This window comes from Myotis daubentonii, chromosome 2 (assembly GCF_963259705.1).
Source record: "Myotis daubentonii chromosome 2, mMyoDau2.1, whole genome shotgun sequence".
Lineage (NCBI taxonomy): Eukaryota > Metazoa > Chordata > Mammalia > Chiroptera > Vespertilionidae > Myotis > Myotis daubentonii.
This window is the reverse complement of record NC_081841.1, coordinates 120,861,827-120,889,146: the sequence shown is the minus strand read 5'-3', so window position 1 is coordinate 120,889,146 and position 27,320 is coordinate 120,861,827. Positions and strand designations below refer to the sequence as shown.

General features: G+C 36.8%; 1 protein-coding gene and 1 non-coding gene across 5 annotated transcripts in view; both read left to right on the top strand.

The window, feature by feature from the left end:
• The window catches only part of NBEA (neurobeachin), a 990,744-nt gene that overhangs the window by 328,035 nt on the left and 635,389 nt on the right, over positions 1-27,320 (top strand). For all 4 annotated transcript variants that reach the window (XM_059684425.1, XM_059684424.1, XM_059684423.1 and 1 more), the window contains 3 exons: positions 7,439-7,619; positions 14,692-14,822; positions 18,896-19,003. In XM_059684425.1, the coding sequence (XP_059540408.1) occupies positions 7,439-7,619; positions 14,692-14,822; positions 18,896-19,003 (420 nt within the window). The remainder of the gene's footprint in view (positions 1-7,438; positions 7,620-14,691; positions 14,823-18,895; positions 19,004-27,320) is intronic.
• LOC132228978 (small nucleolar RNA SNORA16B/SNORA16A family) lies at positions 13,285-13,419 on the top strand. The gene has a single exon (XR_009451565.1). It is a non-coding gene; the product is annotated as a small nucleolar RNA SNORA16B/SNORA16A family (small nucleolar RNA).

Here is a 27,320-nt window from a genome sequence, read left to right as displayed (position 1 = left end):
ACTCTTTTGCTCACTACACTGTTGTCATTACTACCACTCCCAAAGCAACCTTGAAACTTAATATTAGCAGCAAAAGATTGTACTTTAAAATCCCCATTCTCTCACAGGTACATATACTTCAATTTCATCCATGAATTTACTCAAGAAGTCTAGAAAACATGCAGGCTAGTTCAGGCAGGTGTGCAGCAGAACATATCATCATTAGGACTTTAATGGAATTAGTAGCTAACCAAGGAAATAGAGCCAGGAAAAAAAAATCGCTGAGTGCAGGTATCCTATGAGATTAATATACTATCCCTTCTTTTAATCTGATTCTCTCTGGAGATACATATCAAATACCAGTAAATGGACAATTGTGTATGATTTTAAAAAAGCATTATAATACTGAGGCAGGGAGAATTGTTTTTCTCTTGTCTTTTATACCCTAAAAACTGAATAAATCAAGTTTTCCTTCTGGCATTTTTTTCATCATATAAATTTTGTTTTATGTCTTGTAAATTATCATTTATTGTCAAGAAATTTTAGAAGTTTGTATTGAAATTCATTTTTAAATATATCATTTTAAAATTTCTGCAGAACAAAAAATTGGCTTTATATAAAGTTACCAGTGCTAAAATTTTCATAGGTTTCATATATTCACATTACTAAATACCCTTCCAGATTTTGAAGCTAAAAGATCTTTATCAAGATAGGGAAACATTAAATTAATGAAGTATGTTACTGATAAATATTATAATATTTCACTACCCAAATTTGCTTATTTTTATTTTATAATGAATGTACAGTAAAGATACTGACATTTTGAGGTTTGATTTTCAAACATATTACCTGTGCAATTTTGACTAGTATAGTTTGAGTTTGAAATTACTTAAAGCCTAAACTGTTTTCAAAAGACTTGGAAATTCATTCATTAGTAGAAACTTTTCTTCTTTGTCTCTCTATATTTTTGTTATTTTGATTCATTAACTGATTTTACCTATGCCTAATTATATACCAATTTTATGTTCTTTGAATAAATTGTGTCCCTTAAAAGAAACAGCTAGAACCATTTCTCCCACTTGATACTAGTGGAACTGTATTTGGTGCTGACTGCTGACTATTGTTTTCTATTCCTTGACTATATAATATTCTTGCTAAAAATTGTAATGTAATAGAGGGGGAAAGTTAGAAAGGAGGAGATTGAATAAAGAAGGAGTTAGAACCAAAATATGGAGCTTTTTAACTTAGTTTTAAAATGTAAAAAGCCAAGGGACATATTTGGAAGGAATAAGTGAAAAAGGAATCATTGACAACATCAGATTACCAAACAGAAACATTGTCATATAGATGCCATTAGAATTTTAAAAGAGAAATAAGAAATATTTGAAACTAATGCTTGAGTGATCTCATAACTTTGTTTAGGTTTGTGGAGTTTTTCAAAAATATTCATGCATTTTATGTGTGGATATGCATTTAATGAAAAGTTATGAGAAATGATGATATGGCAGTGATTCGCAAACTTTTTCTATATGGATCAGATAGTAAATATTTTCAGTTTTGTGGGCTGTATGGTCTCTGTCCCATGTACTCAACTATTCTTTTTCAGCCATAGACAGTTACATAAAGGATTTGGATATATGTGTGTCTCAATAAAACTTTATTTATAAAAACAGCCAGTGAGGCAGATTTGACTTGTGGGTTATAGTTTGCATCATTTCTTCAGGTAAATACCAATATCATGATAAATGTTTTGGTGTGAAATTTATTACTTATTACAAATTTAGTGTGAAATTTTAATAGAGCTTACCATTTATTATAGGTTATTTTTTTAAAAGCAATTTTTGGAATATTACAGGCATTATGTTCTACTAGGAGAGATGTAACTTTTCTCAGCCATGCTACTTTTCTTTAGCATTTGACATGTCTAATGTTGAGATTGTATTTAATTAGGAGAGTGTAAGTAGAATGCTAAGTATTCTGCATAGTTATCTATTTTTAAAAATGACTCAAAGCTCAGCACAAGAATATGTCTTTCCCTTATAATTTACTTCTTATTATAAAAAACAAACTTGTTTCCTGTTATCAGTAAGACTCAGACATGATCTTTTGACGTTATGGTTTAATATAAGGTATATGAGTTTTAACGTAAGATAAACCTTATATTTTAACTTGGGTTCTACCACTTCCTGGATATGACCTTAACTGCAACTTTGTCATTTATTAAAAGGTGTTCATTTTACTGATCCCATAGGGAGTTTGTTGAAAATTGTTAGATATATATATGTAAAGTGCTCTAGAGAAGCTCTTATTGAATATTTCCTTCATTTAGTTCCTTTTGGAACTATTCAGAATTTTATCATAATAGAATAATCTTCTTATTTATAAACTAAAGCTGTCATACTCAAAATTCTGAAGTTTGAAAGAGTATATTTGAGACAATTTTAGTTATTATGAGTTTTGATGGCAAAATACTAAACCGATATAATTTTTTTTGCCCGTTGTTTCCATGAGATTGGCATAGTGCTTGTCTATTTTCTGCCCTGGGACCTTATATGAATACAACAATCCATACTAAGGATAACATTTGTGTATTGCAGTTGCAGTATCGCCATGTACGAAAATTTGAGCTGTTTATATTCATCTTTCTTATAAGAAAATATCTTAATGAAAACTTCAAGGAAAAAAGAGTATAGTGATAGAATATTTATATCATAGTGAACACCTTGAGCTTAATATCCATGGAAGAATAGGAGTTTATTGGAGTTTCAATTTTGCCTATATCATTTAAAATCATATGTGGCATAGAAAATAAATTACAAAAATAATTTCAAATCTTTAATTAGGACCAATTGTTTTAACTTTAGACCTCTTAGTATGTATTTTGACCAATCTTTGTTTTCAGAAAGGAACATTATTTTTGCTGATTTTTTTGTAGTTAATGTTTTCATGATTAGCTATTTGAATCAAACTCTTATTTACTAGTATTTTCTACACATTGTGCAAGTTGGTCATAACTGAAAGCAAGAAATAGGAGGGAAAAATGAAGAAAAGCAAGGAACATGTATCATCTACAAATTGCAAATGACTTTGTGATCTTAGATTGACCATTTTGGTCAGTCATACATAACACTGAATGCATAGAACTTAATTCAGTGTCATCTATGGTTTATTTTCTCTGTTTAGAAAAATAATTGAGACTGATATTTCTGGCTTTCCTAATAATTTCAAGGTCATAAGAAAGAAGGACAACTTTTTCTCTTTAAAAATGATGACAAAATCTTACTATTGGTAATGTTTTTTTTACCATTATCAGAATATTTAGTTAATAGATTTAAAATTATTTTTTGTTTTATGTCATAACACTGATTATGCTTTAGTATTGTCAGGAAGATTTTGAATGTTTTCCTATACCATGTACCATTTAAATAGTGTATTTTGAAATTTATGCTCACATATATTTGATCAGAGAATAGGAACCATTGATGACTTTTCCTGTAAACAATTCTATCCAAAATTTTCAATATATTAAAAATAATTCTTACAAGATTCTGAAACTGACTAAAATATATATGTATTTAGGTTAATTCATATGCAGACTCCAATTTGTACCAGGTATATCAATAAATTCTTTTCTAGCAAGGGAAAGTGGTCTTTAAGTTATAATCACTCAAATATTTTACCTTTATTAACTTCTGGGGGATTTGATGTATAGGAAGGGCTCCAAATTATAACATAATTTTTTAAAAAAAATTCTAGAAGTATGGTATAAATAGTTTATTTTCCTAAGTCATTTCTGCCTAAACCAATACTGGCTTTTACAGAAACATTATTCTAGTTTACTTAGTAAATATTTCTTTAGCCATCTGCTAGAAAAAGATATTTAATTTACAAAATAGGATATACATAATTTCTAATACATAACTTATGTTTATATACATGTTATTTGGGCAGAGTTATTCTAATGAAAAAAATAAATCTAAATATTTGATTTCAATCATTATAATTTATAAAATGAATACCTCTTCTGATATTTTTGCTTTTAATAAAATACTCAAATATAATTCTTAAATATATTATTTTGTGTTTCAATTTTATATTGTATTTTTATTTAATTTTAATAATTTTCTTTTCTTGTACTTTTTTGGTCTGTTATCTGTTTTGTCTAATGCATGTCCAGGGTTCTAAGGTTAGTATTAACTTCAGTAATTTTCAGGTGTTTAGTTTTAAATTTTATTTTTACTTATTTATGAATTTTTTGACTTGGTTATATTTTGAGTTTCCATACCATTTTAACATTAGGCATGTCTTCAGCATATTTAAAAAATTCACTGAATATTCTTAGTTTATTGATGAATTACTATTTTCTTATACAATAGAGTATCGTAATGTAATGAAAACAATGTTTCAGTCATATGTACAATCAGATGTTAGATGGTTCCAATGAAAGGAAATTGGATGGAATGTATTATTTTAAGATTAGTAGTAATCATATGTGAATGCTCTTTATTTTTAAACCTGATATGATTTTTATATAACATTTCATTAAAATTGTAAATTATTTTTATGTGTAATGTAATAAGAACTCCCTTTTAAGTTACGGTTTGTGTTAAAATGAGTACTTTTTATTTAAAAATGTGTTTAGTCAAAGATACAATTTGGCAAATTATATGGAAATTAATAATTTTGTTTATAATTTCTATTTATAATTCACCCATTTAAAAATGAAAGCCCTAGCAGGTTTGGCTCAGTGAATGGAGCATCAGCTGGTGTACTGAAGTGTCCCAGGTTTGATTCCAGTCAAAGGCACGTGCCTCGGTTGCAGGTTCAATCCTGGGCCTCAGGTCGGGGTGCTTGTGGGAAGCAACCAATCAATGTGTCCCTCTCACATTATTGTTTCTCTGACTCTCTCCCTTCCTTCCACTCTCTAAAAATTAATGGGAAAATATCCTTGGGTGAGGATTAACAAAAAATAAAAATGTAAAAATGAAAGCATATTTTGAAGGTTAAGTCTTATAGACCCCAAAAGACTCAAAAATATGATATTGACTAACAAAGTGAGTTAGACTTCTAATAATTTCAGAAATTCAGAATGATGAAGAACTTATTTGAGAACATATCTATAGATATCCTAAAACTCTAATATCTTGGGCCCTGGCTAGGTTGCTCAGTTGGTTAGAGCATTGTTCCAATACAACAAGGTTTTGGGTTCAATCCCTGTTCAGGACACATGCAAGAATCAACCAATGAGCCCTAGCTGGTTTGTCTTCGTGGATAGAGCATCAGCCTGTGGACTGGAGGATCCTGGGTTTGATTTCGGTCAAGGGCACATGGCTGGGTTGCAGGCTCGATCCCTGGTAGGGGGTGTGCAAGAGGCAGCTGATCAGTGATTCTCTCTCATCATTGATATTTCTCTCTTTCCCTCTCCCTTCCTCTCTGAAATCAATGAAAATATTTTTTTAAAAAAGAATCAACCAATGAATGCATAAATAAGTGGAACAACAAATTGATGTTTCTCAAAAAATCAGTAAATACAAAATAAAATTTTAATATCTTGAAAAATTATTTTGAATGTTTAAAAGATCTAAACATTGACCAGATCTTCCATTCTATTATAAAATTATGTTGATAACTGTGATTTAAAAGGGATCTATATATATATAAAAGCCTAAGTGACAGCTCAACCCTTCGACCAGTAGCTATGACATGCACTGACCACCAGGGTGCAGATGCTCAATGCACAGGCATGGAAACATGGAACAGACTGATGAATCTCAGAGGGGAGGGAGGAGGGCGGGAAGAGATTAACCAAAGATTTTATATGCATACTAGAGGTAGAGGCCCGGTGCATGCATTTGTGCACCAGTGGGGTCCTTGGCCTGGCCTACAGGGATTGGGCTGAAACTGGCAGTCTGACATCCCCCGAGGGGTCCCGGATTGCGAGAGGGAACAGTCCAGGCCAAGGGACCCCACTGGTTCACGGATCCATGCACTGGGCCTCTAATTTTATGTAAAATGAAAGTCTTTGCTTTTCATGTAATCTATTGGTGGTGTGGTTACAGATTTTTAATACATGCTATAACATGATACTGAATATCAATAAAGTGCTAGGAAATAAAGAATTTAAATTTTGAAAATCCAATTATTTCTTTAATCCATAGATACTAAATTGGCATAATGTTGTAAATCAACATTAAAAACAAATTTTTGAATGTTTTCAAGCTCATTTTAGAAAGACTGATTTTGCCACTATTTTGATGTTAAGTGGAAGGAAGAAAGGTTGTCTATTCTCCATTTAGAATCAAGTTATATAGTACTTGCAGTAGTCACCTATCATTTTTAATACCCATCTTGTACACAAGAAGTTTTTAAAAGTTGCCTTTAAAAAAATCATTATTTTCTGATGACATTTCCATGTTAATATGAGCAAGAATATGTTTAAGTAGAATGATGGATATAAGCAATGTCAAAATGAAACAATAAATTGGAGCATGTACCTATAATATATACTTACCTTGCAGTTTAATTTATCATTTGAAGAACTAAACTTAATCAATATGGCTAGTATGTCTATTTTCAGAAAATTTAAAGAGTAATATTTTTATTTCTAAAGCATTCCTTACTTTACTCTGCTCTTTGAGACATTGAGAAAATGAGGCGTAGTCAATGAGGCCTAGTCATAATGAACCAAAATGTTATGTGATAAACAATGAAAAGTAAAATAAGAAATGTTGCTATTGCTTATAAAATCCAGTTATACATCTTAAGAAACAGAGTACTTTGTAACATTTCCCTTGAAAGCAGGAAGTTACACTTTATTATAGACAATATTTAGTGAAAGTATAGTTTCTACTGATTCTTCTTATTACCAGTGTTTGTAGAGGAGTAATGATCTTCTTGATTATTTTTGCCTTAGATTTTACTGTATATTTGAGATACCTAGTGGTTTTACTCTGTTCTGAAATGGATAAGATATTGTTATACTTTCTAATTTGACAGTTGTCTCATTTTGATGCCAAACTAGAGTGCCATATATTTTCCCTAGTAGTCATCATACATTTACAAGAAAGGAAAAGTAACACATTTTTTTTTTATAAACAAGAGAGAGGAATTTAGGAAAGAAATATTTTTAAAAATTAGTATAAATATATGTGCTGTTATTCCCAAATACCTTTGCAAAATGATCTTCAGTTTGGAATGTAGTTTTTATAAATAATGACATTTAAATCTAACATTGACTTTAAAAATAGACTTTTCCTTTATACAAGGACAATTCATAGGTAACTAAATAAATTCAATAACCAGCTCTTATGATATATCAAATTAGATTATAATTTGCGATCTATAATTTATTTTTTTTATAAAATATACTAAATATACTAAACTACTCTTCACTTGTAATATGTATGTATATGTATTATACTTCTAAATTTTAACAAGTCTTAAATCTTCTTTCTTAAAGACGGAATTGGAAAACATTGAAGTGACACAAGGCATGTCAGCTGAGACAGCAGTAACTTTCCTCAGCCGATTGATGGCTATGGTTGATGTACTTGTATTTGCCAGCTCTCTAAATTTTAGTGAGATTGAAGCTGAAAAAAACATGTCTTCTGGAGGTTTAATGCGACAATGCCTAAGGCTAGGTAAGTCTTAAGAATAAAGGCGTCTATTATATAATTACCTAATTACCTACAGAGTAGTTATTTGACATTCTGTGGTATATAAAGTATTGATGATACAAGTTGATGATTATGTAATGTAGAAATTATTATAATTATAGAAAAATATAATATCTTCACATTGGAGATTTATAGAATTCATCATCTTGAATGGATTATAATTTGAAATAGAATTAAATGTATTTTGCATTATTTAAAATTTAATAAGACTAACATTTTTCATTGAAGTCATTTTAATGTATATTAATTTATTAATTCTTTTCTGGTAGACTAATATAGAGGGTAGCTGCTCTAGGATCACACATATATCAGAAAAATCAGGACATAGTTTTAATACACAAAATGCTGAAGAAGAAATTGACTATGCCAGTCTCACTGTGTCTCTCAGAGTTAACTGTTAACTCTAATAAACATTACTGTACCCATGCAGTTCACCTTCTATCTTTTGTTTCAAAGAAACTAAGCACTAATATAATACATCAACTACAATTGAAAAATAAAAATATTAAAAAATCTATAGATATTTGGAGAATGAAAAATAAAACAAAACAGGATGCCATATGGCTACTTCCAAATATTTTTTTAAAAAGAAAGAAAAGAAAACTTAATACTGACAACTCTTAATAAATTTAGACCAGCACGAAGCAGGAACCATCCTTACCTCTCTTACCTGTCTTAAAGGGGAAATTTATTTATATTATTTAGACTTTACAAAGAACCAGAAAGCTACTATTTATATACTTGCCTTAGAGCATGAGTAAGATGTAAGAAACCAAGACATTAGATAGGGAGGAAATTCCTGATGTGCACTCTTTTTACCCATAATTTAAAAATAAAAAAAACCTTTGTAAAAAGCTTCAGATGTATAATTTCAGGGAAGAAGTTTCTGACCTAAGAAAGGCATTAGAACTGCTTTAAGAATGTATATGTTAATTAACATGATTGCGATTGTCATTTCACAATGTATTTATATGTCAAGTATCATGCTATACTTGACATATTCTATATTAGAAAAGCCTAATATGCTAAGTGTCCAGTTGATTAGTCAGCCATTCAACCAATCAAAGCATAATATGCTAAGGCCGCTCAACCATTCACTATGACATGCACTGACCACCAGGGGCAGACAGTCAGCCAGTCAACAGCAGCTATGACATGCATTGACCACCAGGGGGCAGATGCTCCAACTGGTAGATTAACTTGCACCTGGGGTATGGCTGATTGGGACTGAGCAAGATGGGCCGGACACACTCTGGAGCCCTCCTGCAGCCCTTCCCCAGATGGCCAACCTACCATCAGTTGGACATCCCCCGAGGGCTCCCGGACTGAGAGAGGGCACAGGCAGGGCTGAGGGATCCTCCCCCCCCCCCCCGAAGTGCATGAATATTGTGCACTGGGCCTCAAGTAAATACATAAAAAATTTATAAGTACATGCAAATTTACTTCTCAACTAGAGGCCTGCTGCACACATTCGTACATGGGTGGAGTCTGTCGGCCCGCCCCAATGGGGGCTATTGTGCCACGCTGGCAGTAGGGAGGAGACACGGGAGGTTGCCCGGCCCCACACTTCATGGTGGGGCAGATCAGGGGAGGGGACTGCTGGAGGAGGTTGGCCAGCCAGCCCTGCCCCAAATTGGGGTGGGGGAAGGTCAGAGGCGGGGCTGGCTGGGGGGAGGGGCCACAGGTGGTTGGTGTATGTCCCACCCGGTCCCCCAAGACCAGGAACTTCACAGGCACCCCCAGAGCACCAGAGTAGTGCATTCTTTCATGCACTCTCTCAGTTTCCTCTGAGAGCTTTAGGGCCGCAGGAGGTGCGGTGCTTCCTGGGGTTTGTAGTGTACTTCCCCCACAAAGGGCGCTCCTGTAGACTGGGCTCTGGGTTTCCAAGAATTATACCTCCTGGCATACTCCGCACAAGAGCACCAGAAGTTTGCCCAGGTCGGCCTTATCCATCAGCGCAGAGTGGAGGACCCAGGAAGCCGGCAGCTGTGGGAGGAGGAAATGTGCTTGCGGGTGGGGCCAGCTTATCCTGTTCGTCCCAATCATTGTAAACAGGTGGAGGCAGGGTGGGGTGAGAATGGTGCACGCAAAGCTGGCCAGGGGTGCAGCACAGGAGGAGGCTTTGGTGGCTGCCGCGGCAGAGTGAGCATGAGGAGGCGGTGGCTGCGGCACGGGTGAGCAGTCATGCAGCAGCAAGCACAGGTTAGTGAGCGGCATCAGAGGCATGCAGAGGTCGCAGTGTGCTCCCCTCACGTGCCCGGGCAGCCCTCTCCCCACTCTCCTCACAGTAGTGTCAGGCAGCCTGTGGGGCTGGGCTGGAGTTGGGGTTGGGAGGCATGACTGCCCCTAGAGTGGGTTCTTGCAGGCAGGCTTTACCTCAGTTCTCTCCCTCTTTCCTGTGCGTTCCTCCCACTTCCTGGGCAGGCCTCCCTCTTGGCAGCAGCATTTGTAATTTGGTGCTCTTGAGGTCTGGAGGAGCACAGCCAGGAACCGAGCCGCTACCCCCTGGAGCTCCAGGCCTCAGGGCAGCTCTTGGGCACCTTGGAACAGGATAGAAGAGGGGGCAATCAGGGGTGGGGATGACATGGGGGAGGGGCCGCAAGAGTTTGGGGGAGCAGATTGGGCCCGTTGGCTGCTGCAGTGCATGTCATAGCAACTGGTCACTCCAGTCGTTCTGGTCATTCCACCATTCAGTCACTGGGCTTTTATATCCTATCTAATAAAAGAGAAACATGGTAATTAGCATACATCCGCTACCCTTCCCATTGGCTAATCAGGGCGATATGCAAATTAACTGCCAGCCAAGATGGCGGCCGGCAGCCAGGCAGCTTGAAACTAACATGAGGCTTGCTTGCTTCGGTGACGGAGGAAACCAACATTCCCCGCCTGCCTTGCCGGCCTCTGACCTTGCAGTTTGAAGCATAGTTACAAATATAGAAGCTAAATGAAACCCCAGAAACCTGCTTTCAGCGAGCCGGGATCTCAGAGCTGGAGTTGATACAGTGTTTCGATTATAGAACCCAAACAAATCAGATTCCTGCTTTCAGCAGCAGAGGCCTCAGAGCTGGAGTCAGAGCTCAAGCTGGCCCAGAATTTTAAAAAAAGAAAAAAAGGAGCAGTTGGGAGCTTCAGTCATCCACCAGCCTGAAAACAGCCCTGAGCCCCTCACCCAGACTGGCCAGGCACCCCAGTGGTGACCCCCACCCTGAAGGGTATGTGACCAGCTGTAAACAGCCATCATCCTCTCATCCAGGCTTGCCAGGCACCCCAGTGGGGACCCCCACCCTAATCCAGGACACCCTTCAGGGCAAACCAGCCGGCTCCCACCCATGCATGGGGACTCTATCCTATATAGTAAAACTGTAATATGCCTCCTGGTACCGGGATCAGCGTGACAGAGGGCAGCGCCAAACCCCCTGATCACCCTGCAGCTGTGTGTGTGACAGGGGGCGGGGCCACAACCTCCTTATCCGCCCTGCTCTGTTCCTGACAGGGGAAGGCGCCCCAACCCCCTGATCGCCCTGCGGCTCTGTGTGTGACAGCGTGCAGCACCCCAACCCCCTGATCGGCCCTGCTCTGTGTGTGACAGGGTGCGGCGCCCCAACCTCCCCCCCTCCCCACGGGCCCTGCTATGTGTGTGATGGGGTAGAGCCATAACCTCCCCATCGGCCCTGCCCTGCGTGTGACAGTGGCGGCACCCCAACCCCCTGATTGGCCCTGCTCTGTGGTTGTTATAGGGCGGCGCCCCAACCCCCTGATCCGCCCTGCTCTGTGCGTGACAGGGTACGGAGCCCCAACCCCCCCTAATGGGCCCTGCTCTGTGTGTGAGAGGGGCAGCGCCCCAACCCCTGGATTGGCCCTGCTCTGTGCGTGACAGGGGGTGGCACCGCAATCTCCCCATCGACCCTGCCTTGAGTGTGACAGGGAGCGGTGCCCCAATCCCCCAATCGGCCCTACACTGAGCGTGACTGAGGGTGGCATCGCAACCTCCCGATCTGCCCTGCTCTGTGCATGACAGGAGGGGCGCCCCAACTCCCCAATCGGCCCTGCTCTGAGCCTGACCAGGGGCTGCACCTAGGGATTGGGCCTGCCCTCTGCCACCCGGGAGCAGGCCTAAGCCAGCAGGTCGTTATCTCCCGAGGGGTCCCAGACTGCTAGAGGGCACAGGCCGGGCTGAGGTACCCCTCTCCCCCTCTAGTGCACAAATTTTTGTGCACCAGGCCTCTAGTATCTATATAAAACCCTAATATGCAAATAGACGGGATTGTGGCACAACTGAAGAACCGGTTGCTATGACATGCGCTGACCACCAGGGGGTGTGCATGGAACATGGTAGGTGACAGCAGCAGGCGGCAGAGTGCGGAACATGGTGGACATTGGCTGTAGTGGGATGGTGGAGCTGGTGAGCAGGAGTGCCAGACCAAGGTGGGGCACCTGTTGCTGTCATCGGGGGACCCTCTGATAGTTACTGAAAATTCTTTGCTCCCACGCACCACGGTCCCACCTGGCGCTCGCACCTGCTGCCAGTGCCAGTCCCACTCACACCTGCTGCCAGCACCTGGTGCCGGCCCCAAACGCTCAGCGCCGTCAGTGGGTGCGAGTGGCAGCTGCCGGCCCCAATTGCCCCTCGGGGCTTCTCCACCTCCCCCAGATCCTTAGGGGCAATTGGGGCAGCAGCCACCACTCACACTTGCTGCCAGCACTGGTCCCAATAGCTCTGTGCTATCACCGGATGCGAGTAGGACCGGCGCCATCAGTGCATGGGAGCGACGGCGGCAGGAGCGGGGCTGTCTGGCAGATGGGACCGGGGTTGTGGTGGGAGGGGCTGAGTGGGGGCGCAGACGATGGGCTGAGACCCGTCCCTGTGCCCACAGCAGCCTCGCGGCCCACAGTTCCTTTCAAGGTGCATGAATTCGTGCAATGGGCCCATAGTATAGATTATAATTGAATTAAAATAGTATGATGGAATGAAACCTACTTTTTGTTTTGTATTTTTTAAAGATGGACATGCTGAAAGGAGTCATTTCATGCCTCTTGTAATTAGAGAGAGAGAGATTGAACACACACAGAGAAATCTCTCTTAACAGTGAGAGGTGTGAGTTAATTTACTGTGGGCCATCATGGACATTGCCACTCATATTTAACAATAGCTGATAGATTGAACATTATGAGAAAGAGAAATATTTTTAAATGCCTCAGTATCTTCAAACCAGCATTTATTTGGTTATTTTGAGTTTTTATTTCTGAATATATTTCAAGGCTTAACTGCTGATTTAATTTTTATTCTAATAATTGCTGGCAGATTTATTTCCTTGGAATGTTTTATAAATGAATAATAATAAAGCAAACAATTATATATCTATGTCTGTTTACTGTTCTAAACACTTTACCTATATTAATTCAATTAATCCTTACAAGGATTCTCTAAAGAAGTATGTTTATACTCATTTTGCATATGGGGAAACTAAGGCACAGTTAGTTTAAGCAGCTGGCCCAAGATCACATAGGTCAGAAGTGGCAGAGACAGGATTTAAGCTCCTGTGATCTGATTCCAAAATCAGTACTGTTTATTGCTGTACTTTACTGTTTCTTAAAATAAATAAGTAAGTAAAAAGCTGCTTCTTCTTCTTGTGGGCCTTATCGAAGCTGCAGCTGCTTCCACATAGCTGCTGCGGTCAAAAAGGAGCCCAGAGTGACAGTTTTCCTTGACTGTCGCCGTTCTGTTTGCTGTAACTGATCTGCAACATTTCAGGAAAAGATAATTCTCATCGTAAAAAAAAAAAAAAAAAAAAAAAGGCTTCTTCCTACCATAAGGAAAGATGGATGTTGGGATTTGTGATAGTCGCTACAGTAGTCAAATTATGGGAAGATGTCTTGCCCAAAGGAACTTACCAAATATGAATATTAATTTTATAAAAACATTTTAGTGATTCATAAAATTCATAATTTTGAATGATGGAGGAGACAGACAAACTATGGAAGAGTATATTGGGAACTTCAAAGGCCCTGATAATATTCTGTTTTTCTTAGCTAGTTGATAGTACATGAGTATTTTGTTTAAATTTTTAACTACACCTATGTTTCATATGTGCTTTTCATTGCTATCCTATATAATAAAGAGCTAATATGCTAATTAGACCAAACAGCAGAACGACTATCCAGAAGACTTTCTGGACAACTGTCCGGAAGTCAGGGCTGCGAGGGCCGAGGCAGCTGGGGCTGTGAGGGCCAAGTCCCTTTCACGAATTTCATGCATTGGGCCTCTAGCTACTATAAATGTTAAAGATTATCTATCCTGCTCCCACCAATGTTAAAGATGCATGTGTCTCTCTGTTTTGCTTTTTATCCAATCCTAGAGATTTCCCAGTTTTGCTTTCTTCTGTACCCTTAATCTACCACCAAAAGATTTCATTTAACCCTCATTATGACTTTTCCTTTTATTCTAATCCTATATAATATGCTAAGTGTCGGGTCATCCCATTATCCCATATTATCAAAGCATAATATGCTAATGATATGCTAAGGCTGTTCAACCGCTTGCTATGACATGGACTGACCACCAGGGGGCAGACAGTCGACCAGTCAACCAGTCGCTATGATGTGCACTGACCACCAGGGGGCCAACGCTTAAAGCAGGAGCTGAGCCCTGGTGGTCAGTGCGCTCCCACAGGGGGAGCGCCACTCAGTCAGAAGCCAGGCTCAGAGCTGGCGAGCACAGCAGCGGTGACGGGAGCTTCTGCCTCTGCGGCAGCACTAAGGATGTCCAACTGGAGGAGCGGGCCTAAGCCGTCAGTCGGACATCCCCTGATGGCTCCTGGACTGTGAGAGGGTGCAGACTGGGCTGAGGGTCTGCAAATTTTGTGCACCGGGCCTCTAGTGTTTTATAATTATCAAAAATATTTACTGATCTAGTTGATTTAAGTATAATAATGGGTTGGAGGAAGGGGAAAGAAAGAAAAATAGAACCTAGCAATTTTTATCAACATGTCCAAGTTAACAATTTATATTAATAATAACCTTTTGGTTTTTTAAATAGTTTGTTGTGTTGCTGTGAGAAACTGTTTAGAATGTCGGCAGAGACAAAGAGACAGGGGGAACAAATCTTCCCATGGAAGCAGTAAACCTCAAGAAGCAACCCAAAGTATGACTGCCATAGCAGCTTCAAAGGTAATTCAATATTTTCTATATTAATATAATTTACCTTAATTTTTTTTAACTTTATGAGAACAAAATTTCATGGTCTTGCTTAATGACGACAAAGGGTTTAGTGATCAGACATCACCACGTTCCAGTGCTGGCTTCTCTCTTCATAATGTGGCACCAAGATACTTAACCACTCTGAGACTTGAATTTTTGTTTTTTACATGAAGATACTACTAATATCTACTTCATAGGGCTCTTTTAAGTATTATAGCATACATAGATCTGAAAAGTTCTTAGTTATAACTATTTTTAATACATATATTTTATACAGATTTCAATATATATTGAATAATGAATGAAAAATGAATGAATAATATATATTACATGAGTGAATAATGTTCTTTTGGTGATAGACATTCCCATAATGTTCAATAAAAATACATCGAATGTCCAGGAAATGAATGAACAGTGGAGAGTATTTTGGAACCTGCTATTAATCATTATCCTAAATTAGCTCTCTTTATCATATGTTTAAGTGACTCTGCAACTTTTCCCCTTACCCTTGCTTTTACCATTTTAGTCACATTATACACTTCATTCATTTCATCAGAAGAAACTCTTTATTCTTTATTTACTGAGTTTCACATGGGTTCCCTTTTCTCGAAGTTTGCATCCGTATTTTTTACCCAACTAAAATCTATTCAACTTTTGGCTCTAATTAAGGGCTACTCTGTGGAAAATGTTTTGAGATACCATCATTGCCACCCTGATCTAGGGTAGATATTTGTTTGATATTTTCATAAAATTCTGTATGTCTCATCACTCACTCCACTTGTAATTAAACGTTTGATATTGGCACATGATTTTTCCCCTCAATAAGTGAAGGCATGGAATAGAAGTTTAATTCATTTAAAAAGTTCAATGGCTTCAAACTTGTGCAGTTTTTAAACAGAACAACCACATATTTAGTATATCAGCATTGTAGCATCTTCCCTTTTCACTACTTTTAGAAAAACATTCATAGAATAATTAGACTACATATTATTTTACTGCTCACAAGTTTCCAGAGGACTCTCCATTACTTAGAAAATTAAATATAAAAACATTAGCAGTAATGCCTCATGTTATTTTTGTGGGCATAGTAAAGTTTAAGTTACTTGAGAGCATTCCATATCTTATACATCTTTGTAATTCCAGAGCTTGTATAGCACTGTGAGCACTTTATCAAAAGAGCACAAACTCTAGATAAGACAGTTCTGAGTTTGTATCCTGGCTATACCACTTAGTGGTTTTGTGAGTTAACACATATTCCTTAAGCTCCTGTGCCTCAGTTTTCCAGTCTTTAAAATGGATCTAATCTTAACTTAAAAGGTGTTTGTGTGACTTAAATAAAAAAAAAAATAATGTATTAAAATACTTAATTCCTGACATGCAGTGAACATTAATTCCCTTCCTTTTTCTAGCAGTTAACCACTCATTGTATGAACTCATGAAGTGAATAAATATACTACTATTTTTTAGAGCTTTGATTTTAAAGATGTCTGTACTCAATTCAGGAGGCAAAGCGAACTTTTCAAGACAGTCAAGCCAAGTATTACTCTGATTGTAGAATATGAACAGAAAAGAACAAAAAGAAGGGAATTTGTAGTATTTTAGTTGAGGTAGTCCATGTCTCTAGCAAGAACCTTGGCAATGAAAAATGGATAATAAGTGATCAATATAGAAATATTAGAGGAAAAGTTGACTTAGTAAGATAACACATATCTGGACAGAGAATCAATGGACCAGTTGGTGAGTGTTCTTTTCTTACTTCCTGTCATATGTGTGTGTGTGTGTGTGTGTATATATATATATATATATATATATATATATATATATATATATATAAAATAAATTTTTATTATTGAAAATATTGCATATATCTCCTTTTTCCCCCCATTGACCCCCTCCAGCCCTCCACCCCAGGTCTTCAGCACCCTATTGTCTGTGTCAATGATTTATGCATATATGTGTACAAGGTCTTCGGTTGATTACCTCCCTCCCACCCCCCTCCCCCGCCTTCCCTCTGAGATTCTGCACTCTGTTCCATGCTTCCATGTCTCCGGTTCCCTGCTTTTATGCATTTTTATGTGCTACTTTAATAAGGAAACACCTTAGTTAATTTGGGTGTGGCACTAACCTGTGTGGATTTGTACGGTTCTCATTTTTTATACTTTCTAAAAAGGAGTGATGATACAAGCTTTTTTTTTCTTTATTGATTAAGGTATTACATATGCCTTTATAAGGATTAAATTACATTATGGATATAGAAACATTTTGTAAAATGGTTTATAAATTAAAATGTAATTTATTCATTTTTGCCATAAATTATGTACTTTTCTTTTAAGCTGTCAATGCACTGTGTTTTTTTTGTCTTGTGATAAATGTTGTTAGCCTATTATTTAAATTAAATCACTGAGGTTTATAGAGGTTAAATATCTCACCTGAGGATATATTGCTGGTAAGTTTTGGAATTGTAATGTAAACCAAATAACTATCAACCTTCAAATACTATGCTCTTTTTACTGTCCTGTGCTACAGTGGAAATCATCTTAATTTTTAGAACAAAATATCATAATTGAGGTCTATAGAGAATTAGAAAGAGGCCTATTTATTTTTAATCATAATAACAGCAAGTTATTTTATTTATAGGAATTATATTCTGTACATTACATATATTACCTAGTTTAATTCATGCAATTAAAAATTATTTACTGATTTGAGAGGGAGGGGTTAGAGAAGAGAGAAAGAGAGAGAGAGAGAGAGAGAGAGAGAGAGAGAGAGAGAGGAGAAAGATATTATTTGTTGTTCCACTCATGTATGTATTCATTGGTTGCTTCTTATATATGCCCTGACCAGGTATTGAACCCCACAACCTTGCGGAATTGAACTCACAACTTTGCATATCAGGATGACCCTCTAATCAACTAATTCATGCAATTCTTAACATATTGTGTCCATACAGTTCTTAATATGTTGTGTGTGTAAGTGAAAAAGTACTAGATTGAGTTTCAGGAAACTTGACTCTGTTATTAGTTTGCTGTGAGACATTACAAATAATTTGTCAATTTTTGTATCTTCATGTATAAAAAGCATTTTGATGGTAATAACCTTTAATGTCTTTCAGCTTTAATATTAAGGCTATGTTTGTATTTTTTCAGTTTACCTTTTTCTAACTTGTGTAGCTCATGAAATGGTCACACAAATAAAATTTCACATAATAATGTAACATAATAATCTATATATATAAAAGGCTAAGCGACCAGCTGACCGGCTGGTAGATGTGACGTGCACTGACCACAAAGGGGCAACACTCAATGCAGGAGTTTCTGCTCAATAGTAACTTTGCAGAGTGCTCTCTTGCACTCTGGGACCCCTCAGGGGATGTCAGACTGCCGGTTTCAGCCTGATCCCCCTCAGGCCAGGCCGAAGGACTCCACCTGCTGGAGGGACCCCACTCACTCCACAGACATCCTTCGAGCCCTGGCGCCACCCCAGGTGCAGCTGGCTGGGGAGGGACCAAGGGAGGTAGACTCCAGGGTGTGTCCGGCCTGTCTCACCCAGTCCTGCCCCACTGGCCACCTTCTAATTAATTTCCTTTCAATGTGCATGAATCCATGCATTGGGCCTCTAGTTTCATATAAAAAGCATGATGGTTAAATGAAACCCAGTGACTCAAAGAGATTTATTAACTAGAGGTAGGGATTGAGGCCCAATAAATTTTAGTAATAAGCTCAAGGTCACACAGCAGAGATTTAGAGCCCAGATTTTCTGAAGTCCAAAATCAGTCTTTTTTCTTCCACAATCTTACCCATTTTTCTAAGTCTATCTTGGTAGCTCTGGTAATAAAAACAAGAATACTAAGAAAGGAAATCAACAAGATACAGGAGAACAGAAAATGAGTCTTATAATAGAGTATTGTTGTCATTAAATGTTATCTAGTGATGTGGAGTTAAAGAACATGGATAATTTGATGCCTAAATTAAAGAAATTATACTACTATATAAATTTATGTATTGTGCTATTATGTTTTTTACAATTGGGTATCTTTTTTTTAGAATTCATTAGAAAATGTTCCAGGTAACCTTTCTCCTATTAAGGACCCTGATAGACTTCTTCAGGATGTCGATATTAATCGCCTGCGTGCTGTTGTGTTTCGGGATGTGGTAAGTTATGCCTGCTTGATGTCCCAGGGGAAAACCTTCCATTGTCATTTGTGTAAAATAATTTAAATTTTAGAAGAAATCTAGATATTAAAACTAAAGATCCCAATGTTAGGAATTGTGAGGTTTATAACATACTTCTGTTTATAAAAAAATTGAGCCTTAGCTTTCTCTGAAAGCTTGTTGATATATTTTTTAAATTATGTGAAATTTTGATATAAGTTGTGTATATTTATATATTAATAAACATTGTAATTCAACTTACATTGAATCACCTACTCTCTTTTAGTATTCCCTGCTCCATGTATAGGTACTGAATAGTTTGTTATCATCAGTGTTCCTTGTATTATGGATAAAGGGGATTAATTCATTATGGTATTACTGGCTTTACTTTTAAAAGAAGAATCTGCATTTAAAAAATATATTTTATCTATAAGAAATTGAGTTAGAAGGGTAGTTTAGTAAAACTTAAAAAAAAGCTTAAGGAGACAGTTTCATGGAATACTTCAATTATATCACCAATTACTCAAGATAAGCAAAAATAAGATTGGCGTATTTCAGAGCAGATTCAATATAACAATACTGCTTAATATAGTTACTATTTACCAGCCACTTTGGATTCTAGTTTTCTTTTCTTTTAATTTTTATTAATTGTTTTTAATTACAGTTTACAATGAATATTATTGTGTATTAGTTTCAGGTATATAGCATTATTTTAATTAATGATTTCTGAAACACAGAAGAAAGTTTATGTTTTAAATTTATACTTAATAAATTGGCTGGCATACTTTAGAATTGCTGAAGTATCTGTAAGTCATATAGTATAATATTACATGGTAGTAATATACAGTACAAAAATAATCTAATATGTATCAGTTCTTATAAATCACTGGGAAAATTATAAATATATCAACACAAAAATAGGCAGTAGACATAAAATATGAGACTTAAGGTAATAAACTATGATAAAAATATCTCACTTATAATAATCACCAGTAGTCAAAGGAATGCAATTAAAAACAAAAGTGAGATATTTTTACTATTAAATAAACTAAAATGTAAAACTTTTTAAAAAAATATATATTATTGATTTTTTACAGAGAGGAAGGGAGAGGGATAGAGAGTTAGAAACATCGATGAGAGAGAAACATGGATCAGCTGCCTCCTGCACACCCACTACTGGGGATGTGCCTGCAACCAAGGTACAAACCCTTGACCGGAATCGAACCCGGGACCCTTCAGTCTGCAGGCTGATGCTCTATCCACTGAGCTAAACCGGTTAGGGCTAAAATGTAAAACTTTTAATACCAGCATTGCAAGGGTACATTAAAACATGCCATCATCCTATATAATAATCCTATATAATAAAAGGGTAATATGCAAACTGACCGTAATGGTGGAACGACCAGAATGACTGCTCAACCAGTCACTATGAGGTGCACAGACCACCTCTAGGTCCTTTTCCCCGGCCAGCAGGCTCCGATTGCCCGATGGTGAACAGGGAACTGGGGGTGGGTGGTGGGGTACGCAGGTGGTGCCAGGCCAAGGCCCTGCCCCGCCCACACACAGAGGGCCCGTGGCAGAGGCGGGGCTGGCAAGTTTGCGGGAATGGCCAACCTCTCAGTCCCTTCCCCCGGCCATCAGGCTCCGATCACCAGATGGCAAACGGGAAACCGGGGTGGGTGGCGGCAGGGGGTGGGGCTGGCTGCAGGCAGCCAGGAAAGATGGCCCTGATCGCAGGCCAGACCTAGGGACCGTACCCACGAATGAATTTCGTGCTCCTGGCCTCTAGTATATAGATATGTATGTGCTTATACATACATATCTATCTCACTGGTAGGAATAGAAATTGGATAAACATTTTGAATAGCTCTTAGTCAATATGTGTTAAAACTCTTATAAATATTGATGCCGTATGATCCATTGGTCTTGCTCAGAAGTTATTTAATCTCATGTGCTCATCAGATATTCCTACAGGAAATTTGGCAACATTATAAATATTTAACAATAGAGTTTCAGCCTAATAAATCATAGTATATTTATTCAAGGGGGAAACTATGCAGCCATTAAAATCATATTTTTGAGGGAAATTTAATGACATGGAAAAACACCCATGATATGTTCTAAGGGAAAGCAGCAGTAAACAAAAGCACTTATATTACACAAATATTACATTTGTATGCTGAGTATATGTGCATGTACATCTTTATTAAAAAAAAAAAGACTAGAAAAAATATACCAAAATACTACCAGTGCTTATCTCTAGATAGTTTTTATTTTGTGCTTAATCCTTTTTTGTTTTTGTATATTCAAATTTTTAATGATAAACCCATATTTCTTTGTAATTAATAAATGATAAAGGGATTTTAAAAATAGGAGATAAAACACATGATAGTATAAAAACAATGATGTGAAAATCTTACACAATCTGATTTGTAATCTAGACTTAGAAAAACATCACTTATTAACAATTTGACCATTTAGAAATGGAAATTATTCATCTTGAGAAAAATATTTTGTAGAAAAATTGCTTTTTAAAATGAAGTATGATTAAACATAGAGCATATCTTTATCTCCAAGAGGAATAGTCAGATCTAACAAGTGTGACATTGTGTTTTAATAGTTAGTAAATTCTGCATTAGGTGATTATGGTAAATTATGATAATTTTGGTAGATAATGACATATTTTTAAGAACTATAGATGTTTTATAAATATGTTGGATAACCAAGCAGTGACACTTAGTTTTATTCCTGAAGGAAAGTAATTAAGTGTTCCTACATGTATCTTACAGGAATATAACTTGTGTTCATTGAATTTACAGTATGTATTAGAAACTTAATATATATTATCCTAAGCTTCCAGTTAATGGTTAAGAGATAGTTAAGACTCAGAAAGATTAAGATCACACAGATGTTATGAGGTAGTAGAATTAGAATTCAAAGGTAGATCTTTCCAAACTGTTCTTTTTTTTCATCATCATATTTCACAGATTCTAAGACACTTTTTTTCTCACTTATAAATCATCTGTGAAATTTGAAAATTATAAATTTTAAAATTATACATTTTAGAGGTAATTGTAGATATTATGCTAAGCATTCTACTTGACTTGAATTTTTTATGAATCCATAGTCATTTACTAGCCTTAATTTCAGAAACAAATTAGATTAAAACAAATTAGGTTTTTGAAGAAAAGTACATGTATATACATATGGGTATAGACAGAAAACTAAGTGATAGAATATAACCTTGGGGTGGAAAACTATTTCTTTTTTTTCCATAGTCTTTGGTCTTTGTCAGCTGTTTTACTTTTTAAGATATAATTTTCTTAGTAAGACCACCTCTCTCTCCCTCTCTCTCCCTCCCCCCGCCTCCTGAAAGATTAAGGATTTTCATGTTTTTCAAGGATTTCTGGTTTTGTTGACCCTGAAAGAAAGTGAATGCTACTGTAGTGGCAAGAAGGAACACTTGATAACATGTCAAAGAAAAAATTCCTTTCGTGCTCTCATTTGTTTTCAATGGTAAAGACATTGCTGATTTTTTTTAATTTAAAATTTTTATTATTGACACTATCGCAGATGTCCTACATTCCCCGCCCCCCTTTGTCCACTTCCACCCAGCTCCTGTCCCCACCCCATATCCCACTTACCCCTCCCTACACTATTGTCTGTGTCCAGGGGCTATGCATATATGTTCTTTAGCTAATCCCTTCACCTTCCTTTACCTAGTACTCCCTACCCTACTCTCCTGTGACATTTGTCAGTCTGTTCCATGTATCCATGATTCTGGTTCTATTTTGTTCATCAGTTTATTTTGTTCATTAGATTCCTCTTTTAAGTGAGATCATCTGTTATTTGTCTTTCTCTGACTCGCTTATTTCCCTTAGCATAATAATCTTCAGGTCCATCCATTTTGTCGCAAAGGGTAAGAGTTCCTTTCTTTTACAAGCATTGTAGTAGTTCATTGTATGAATATACCACAGTCTTTTATTCACTAATCTACTGATGGGCACTTGTACTATTTCCAGATCTTGTAAATAATGCTACTATGAACATAGGAGTGCATTTATGCATTCTGATTGATATTTCAGGATGCTTAGGATGTATACCCATAAGAGGGATCACTGTGTCAAAAGGAAGTTCCATTTTTTAATTTTTTTGAGGAACCTCTATACTGATTTCCACAGTAGCTGCTCAGTCTGCATTCCCACCAGCAGTGTATACTAGGATTCCCTTTATTCTACATCCTCACCAGCACTTGTTATATGTTGATTTATTAATAGTAGCCATTCTGGCAGAGGTGAGGTAATACTTCATTGTAGTTTTAATTTGCCTCTCTCTGGTGATTAGTGACTTCGAACATTTTTTCATATGTATCTTGCCCATCTGTGTGTCCTCTTTGGACAAGTGTCTATTCAGTTCCTTTGCCCATTTTTTGATTTTGTTAATCCTCACCCCAGGATATTCTTCCACTGATTTTTAGAGAGAGTGGAAGGGAAGGTGAGAGACACACAGAGAGAGAAACATCAATGTGAGAGTGACACATTGATTGGTTGCTTCCCTCATGCGCCGTGACTGGGGCCTGGGATGGAGCCTGCAACATAGGTACTTGCCTGAGAACTGAATTGAAACCTGGATCCTTCAGTCTGTGGGCTCCCACTATCCACTGAGCCAAACTGGCTAGAGCCCTTAGCCCATTTTTAAATTGGATTTTTGTCTTCCTGGTGTTGAGTTGTGTAAGTTATTTATATATATTGGAGATTAAACCCTAATCAGATGAATCATGGGCAAATGTGTTCTCCCATACCGTAGGTTCCCTTTTTGTTTTGTCGATGGATTTTTTTGCTGTACAGAAGCTTTATAGTTTGATGTAGTCCCATTTGTTTATTTTTCCCTGTGTTTCCTTTGCCCTTGGAGATATATTGGCAAAAATATTGCTCTGAGAGATGTCTGAGAGTTTACTGCCTGTTTTCTTCTATGATTTTTATGGTTTCATGGCTCACAATTAAGTCTTTTCTTCATTTTGAGTCTAATCTTGTGTATGGTGTAAGTTGGTGGTCTAGTTGTGTGTTTTTTTGCATGTACCTGTTCATTTTTTCCCAACACCATTTATTGAAGAGACTGTCTTTACTCCAGTGCATGCTCTTGCTTTCTTTGTCAAATACTAATTGATCATGAAGGCATGTGTTTATTTCTGGTCTCTCTATTCTGTTCCATTTATCCATATGCTGTTCTTATACCAGTACCAGGTTGTTTTGATTACTGTGGCTTTGTAATATAGTTTGATATCGGGTATTTTAATTCCTCCAACTTTGTTCTTCTTTCTCCAGATTACTGAGGCTATTTGGGGTATTTTTTGGTTCCATATAAATTTTTGCAATATTTCTTCTAGATCTGTGAAATATGCCATTGGTATTTTAATAGGAATCACATTGAATCTATATATTTCTTTGGGTAGTATGGACATTTTAATGATGTTAATTGCTCCAGTCCATGAACATGGTATATGCTTCCACTAGTTTGCATCTTCCTCTCTTTCTTTCTTCAGTGTCTTATAGTTTTCTGAGTACAGGTCTTTTACCTCCTTGGTTAAGTTTATTCCTAGGTACCTTATTTATTTTGTTTGTTGCAATAGTGAATATGATTGTTTTCTTAGTTTCTCTTACTGAGAGTTTATTATTGGTGTATAAAAATGCAGTCGAGTTCTGGATAGTAATTTTGATCCTGCTAATTTGTAGAATTCACTTTTTAGATCTAGTAGTTGTTTTGGTGTGGCGTTTGTTTTGTTTTTTTTTTTTTGTTTGTTTTTTGTGTGTGGAATCTTTACAGTTTTCTAAGTACAATGTAATGTCATCTGTGACCAATGCCAGTTTTACTTCCTCTTTCCAATTTGGATGCCTTTCATCCCTTCATCTTGTGTGATTGCTATGGCTAAGACTTCCATCACTATATTGAATAAAAGTGGGGAAAGTGGATATCTCTGTCTTGTTCCTGACCTTAAGGGAAATGCTTTTAGTTTTTGTCCATTCATATGATATTGGCTGATTATTTGTCATATATAGCCTTTATTATGTTGAGGTATGATCTCTTTATATTGCTCAGAGTTCTATCATAAATGTTTGCTCGATTTTATTGAATGCTTTTTCTGCATCTATTGATATGATCATGTGGTTTTTATCTTCCATTTTGTTTATGTAATGTATCACATTTATTGATTTGTGTAAATTGTACTAGCCTTATTCCCCAGAATAAATGCCAATTAGTCATGGTGTATGATCTTTTTAATATATTGCTGAATCTCATTTACTAATATTTTGTTGAGGCTTTTAGCATCTATGTTCATCAGGGATTTTGGCCTATAATTATCTTTATTTGTAATGTGTTTTTCTGGTTTTGAAATTAGTGTAACGCTAGCCTCATAAAAAGAATTTGGAAGTCTTCCCTTCTCAAGAATATTTTACAATAGTTTGGGAAGGATTGCTGTTTATTCTTCTTAATGTTTGGTAAAATTCTCCTATGAAACCATCTGGTATGGAACTTTTGTTTATGAGTTTTTGATACTTGTTTCAATTTCATTAGTTGTTATTGGTCTATTCAGATTTCCTAATTCATCCTGATTGAGTTTTAGAAGAGTGTATATTTCTAGGAATTTGGCCATTTCACCCAGGTTGTCCAATTTTCCGGCGTATAGTTATTCATATTATTTTCTTACAGTCCTTTGTATTTCTGTGAGGTCAGTTGTTACTTTGCCTTTTTCATTTCTGATTTTATTTATTTGGGTCCTTTCTCTTTGTTTCTTGGTGAATCTTGGTAACGGTTTATCAATCTTGTTTATTTTCTCAAAGAACCAACTCTTGGTTTTCTTGATGTTTTTGTATTTTTTTTTAAACTCTATGTCATTAATTTCTGTTCTGGTCGTTATTACTTTCTTCCTCTTCTTTTCTTGTGTGTGAGAGAGTGTATATGTGTGTGTGGTTTTTTTCTAGTTCTTTTAGGTGTATAGTTAGATTATTTATTTGAAGTTTTTCTTGCTTCTTGACGTAGGCTTGTAATTCTATGAACTTCCCTCTCAGAATTCTTTTGCTGTATCCCATAGATTTGGGTTATTGTGTGTTCATTTTCATTTGTTTCCACAATTGTTATTTAGATATTCTTTGATTTCTTTGGTAATTCATCCCTTATTCAATAATATGCTATTTAGCCTCATGTGTTTTAGTATTTTTAAGTATTTTGTTATAGTTTATTTCTTGTTTCATGCCATTATGGTTCGAGAAAGATGCTTGGTATGATATCAATCATCTTGAATTTGTTAAGACCTATTTTTTGTTCTAACATGCCTTCTATCTTCGAGAATGCTCCATGTGCACTTAAGGAGAATATATATTCTGTTCCTTTGGGATTAAATGCTCTGTAAATATCAACTAAATCCATCTGATCAACTTTGTCATTTAAGGTCACTGTTTCCTTGTTGGTTGAAGATCTATCCAGTGATAACAGTGGGATGTTATAGTTCCCTACTATGACTGTGTTGCTGCCAATCTCTTCCTTAAAGTCAACCAAGAGGTTTTTTTCTTTTTGTTTGTTGGTTTTTTGTTTTAATATTTAGGTGCTCCTATATTGGTTGCATATATGTTTGCTGGGGTCATGTCCTCTTGCTGTATAAATCCCTTTAGTATTATGTAGTGACCTTCATTGTCTCTTGTTATGGTCTATGTTGCCAGATATTAGTATTGCTATCTCAGCTTATTTTTTGTCTCCATGTGCATGGAATATTGCTCTCCATTCTTTCACTTTCAGTCTGTGTGAATCTTTTGTTCTGAGGTGGGTTTCTTGAAGGTAGCATATGTATGGGTCATGTTTTCTTAGCCATTCAGTCACATTATATCTTTTAATTAGAGCCCCGATGCACAGAATTCATGCAAGAGTAGGCCTTCCATTCCTGGCCTGCCGACACCAGCTTCCCTCTGGCATCCGGGACCTGGGCTTCCCTCCAGAACCCAGAACCCGGGCTGCCCTCTGGCTGCCCGCAGGCACCCAGGACCCGGGCTTCCCTCGAAGCCCCGGCTTCGTCCAAAGGTAGTCCAGAAGAACGTCGAGTCTAATTAGCATATTATGCTTTTATTATTATAGATTGGAGTATTTACACTATTTACTTTATTATTAGGTACTTATTTATTGCCATTTTTATTCTTTATGCTTGTGTTTCTCTCTGTTTTTATTTCTTCTTTTTTTTTTAAGCTGGACCTTTACCATTTCTTGCAATGCTGGTTTGGAGATAATCAACTCCTTTAGCCTTTTTTTTGTCCAGGAAACATTTTTGCCT